This window comes from Trachurus trachurus (genome assembly GCF_905171665.1).
Source record: "Trachurus trachurus genome assembly, chromosome: 23".
NCBI classification, from domain to species: domain Eukaryota; kingdom Metazoa; phylum Chordata; class Actinopteri; order Carangiformes; family Carangidae; genus Trachurus; species Trachurus trachurus.
The window spans coordinates 10394729-10398392 of record NC_139912.1 but is presented as its reverse complement, the minus strand read 5'-3'; the positions used below and the strand labels follow the sequence as shown (position 1 = coordinate 10398392).

The window sequence follows — 3664 nt, the reverse complement described above, 5'->3', positions numbered from 1 at the left end:
ATAAATGATGAATTCAGTATTTAATGCGTAACTAATGCGTAATAGTGTGTACTTATTATAAAGTGTTACGCTAATCTTTGACCCATTATTTACATTGTTTTGTTTCTTTCTGTGTCTTTTCCAGATCAAGTTGGATGACAGAGTGCTGCGTACGGACCAGGGTCTGCTCATACGCAGCCTATCACAGTCCGACACAGGCATCTACCACTGTCAGGCTGTGGAACACGGCTTCATCCAGCCCCTCCTGCGCCTCAACCTCCAGGTCATCCCCACCCAGAGACTGGGCGACATCCTCCCAGGGATTCCCGGTACAGGAGGCGGCGTAGGTCACTCCCCTAAACACCGTGTGTGGTACAGAGATTTCCTCTCTCTGTTGGACCACCCGGACCTCAACAGCGTGGAGGAGTTCTGCGATCGAGTTTGGAAGAAAGAGCGCAAACAGAAAAGGGTGAAGACGCCCAACGCCAAACCTGACGGCGCCGGTGGTGGATCCAACTCTCAGTTAAGGCCCAAAGCTCTGGCTCCCAATGCTCAGAGGCAGCAAGGTAGTCCACCACAGAGCAGGGCCTGGCTTCAGGCCGGAGCTCCGACAGGGGAAGGGGCCGCCCGGGGCCAGAACACCCAGAAAGGTCAGTCCAATCTGGGTATGCTGAGCGGCCAGGCACCTAACAACAACCCGAAGGCACAAAACAGCCAGAAGGGGCAGGGCGGCCTGGGCGGCTCTCAGGCGGCAGCGGGGGGAACTCGGGCGAGCGGCCAGCACACGGCCAAGTGGAGACGGATTCAGGAAAATAAGAAGGGACGCAACAGGAGGACCCATGAGCTCCAGAGACCTCCACGCAGTGTTTGAAAAGAAGCACAGAGGTGCAACACATGCAACCAGATCTACACACACGAGCACAAACCAATGCATCCACACATACTGTATACACACAAACACACTCTATAGATTGTGTATCCAATGTATGATTCAGTGACCTCTCTGTAACAACAGCCAGAACAAAAAAAAGCTTAAAAAATACCCATTAAACACACTTTAAGGTAGACGTACATGAACTGCTCACATGTAACAACAATAAAGCTCTCATTCAAAGACTCATACACAAATGCACACAACCTGTGAAGATGAACAGAGGACGGACTAACTGGAAAGCATACTGTAAATGTGTGAGGATATGGCTGGTTGCCTGGGATACTGCCTGGCAGACACTTCAACCTCCTGTACATAAGCTACTAAAATAAGACTGGGATGAAAACGTTGCGCGAGGTGTTCGTTGGCGAGCAGATGAACTTAATATGCTGACAGGACAGTCGCAGAGACATTAATAGATACACGGACATTTAAGGAAGCAGGAGCGATGCATTCGTTTGCAACCTGCTGCCCCCGTTTGACCTGAGCATGTGAACTGCAAGATAGTGTACATGGGAATAGATTTAAAACAAAACCAACAAACTTCTTATTTTGAAGAACTCTCTGAGGATTAAAGAAAAACCTTCCATCTAATCTTTCGAGTCGATAACAGACAACAGCGCCTGAGAACGGAGGAACAGGAAGGGTTGCAACTCACCTCCAGGTGTGCGCAGCTTGCACCGGTGGCCCACTCGTTGTTTCAGAACAAACCGAAGCGTTACTACATGCAAAAAAAAAAAAAAAAACTGCAAACAAAACTCATGCTGAGAAAGTGCTTCATCACAACCCTCTCCACCTGTGGCTGGGAAAGCATTGTGCATGTTGTTGTCAATCAATGTTTTAATAAGCTATAGTTATTTTATGGAATTCTAGAGGCTTTTCTTTTTCTTTTTTCTTTTCTTTCTTTTTCTTTTCTTTTTTTTTACACCCTACCTAAAAAAAATTGTTACATGTTTCTTTTTTTTTTTATATTTTCTTTCCTTTCCAAACCGGTGGTTCTATTTTTGGGGGCGGGCAAAAATTACAAGCGACATTGTAGTCCGATTGTGCATTATCCCTTCTGCTCCCGACGATTCTGTGTAAGTTATTATGTCGTTGCTTTTTTTTCTGGGATTTATAGAATCTGGGCTCGAATTCCAGTTGTAGACTAATACTAAAAACCCAGTCTGAAATAGACTGCCACTTGTTTTGTGTACATATATACAACAAACTTAACTCTCTGTGTATATACAGTACATATACAGTACAAGAACACCACTTATTATTTATTGCTCATTGTTTTGTGAAAGGGTTGCATTTATTTTTGATATTATGGTATTTTTGGCTCATCAATATATTGGAGAAACAATGGCAACAGCAACGAAGAAAACTTTGATGGACCAACTGACTGAAATTGTATCACGGAGTCCCTTTTTGGGGATGTTAAGGTTTGAAAGTGATTTAGTCCAGGGATTTGTGTCGTGAAACCGAGATCCCACCAACGATAAGCACAATTTTGTCTCTTTTTGCCTTTCATGACGGTTCATTTTAATTTTCCTTTCTCCCAGATCCATCCGACATGTCTTTTTATTCATCGAGTAGCCATTATGTGTAAGATAATTCCCCAAACTGAAAAAACCTTAGCTGTGAATCTCTGTAAGAAATAGTGGAGAAAAATGTTAATTCTAGTCTGAGGAGAAGACATGTTATAACTGCATGTGAATGCTACCTACAGTAAGTGCATCTTTTTTAATTGTCTCTTTATGTGTTTTGTGTGAGAGGTAAAGTTCCCTTAAAAACCAAGGTGTGAATTACTTTTTGTCCTTTTTTGCCAAAACAGTAATATTAACAACTCATGATACTCTGGCCAAAGCTGTTTGAGATCCAAGCTCCAACAGTGGTTACCCCCCCACCTCTCCCTCCTGTCTTCCCTGTCCCCCTTTAATACATGACAACATAATGTGTCAATGCAATAAATTAGAGCAGATAGTGTCCTGTACCAACACTTCAAAAAGTTTGGTGTGTCCCTAATTTGGGTCTCTCCCTCCGAGTTAGAAAAGCGAGAGAGCTGAAAGTTACCCCTGTTGTAACACAGTTCTTTCTGGCATGCATTCAGTTGTCTAAATAAACATCTCCGTTACAAAAAAAAAAGTTTCTTTGTTCTCATTTCACTCATAAACTGTCTGCACATGGTGTTCTCATTCTGCCTCATTCTGTTCAATAGCAAAACACACAGCCACACGGAGCAGACAATCTGCAAGGAAAGCAAAACACTTGAATGAGAAACCAATGTTCCAGTCAGGGTCCTGGTATTTCTTCACTCATGTGTGTCCATGTGTGGCTGAGACATCGTTTAAAAAACGAGTTTCATCTGTTCATCCTTTGCTGCTGTAACGAGGCTGTTGTGTACAAGGTGTGTTGTGGAAATGAGGCAGAAATCGCACAGATGGTTATTTCAAATTCAAGGTAAGTGAGATTTTTGAAAACTTTAAAACTCACCTAAGAATAAACAAAGTAAAAACAGATCAAATGTATTTTATTTTGAAGGTCCAGTGTGTAAAATGAGGGGAAAACAGTGACATCTAGCATTCCGATTCTATTATTTATCTATTAAATAATTCTATTGTTCATATATGAATGTGAAACTCTTGAAACGTGCTCTCTGATTGGCTGGATTTTCCATTCCGTACAAACATGGCGGCACAAGATGGCAACACTCTCTAAGCAAGACCCTTGCTATATGTATATATAAAAGAAGAATTATAACCAAATGGA

The 3664-nt window shown here is 42.5% G+C and overlaps 1 protein-coding gene across 2 annotated transcripts in view; it reads left to right on the top strand.

Moving 5' to 3' along the window:
• Positions 1-3020, top strand: part of sema3aa (sema domain, immunoglobulin domain (Ig), short basic domain, secreted, (semaphorin) 3Aa) — a 68274-nt gene extending 65254 nt beyond the window's left edge. For both annotated transcript variants that reach the window (XM_083999923.1, XM_083999924.1), the window contains exon 17: positions 125-3020. In XM_083999923.1, coding sequence (XP_083856049.1) covers positions 125-850 — 726 coding nt within the window. In that variant the 3' untranslated portion in view covers positions 851-3020. The remainder of the gene's footprint in view (positions 1-124) is intronic.
• The last annotated feature ends 644 nt before the right edge of the window (positions 3021-3664 follow it).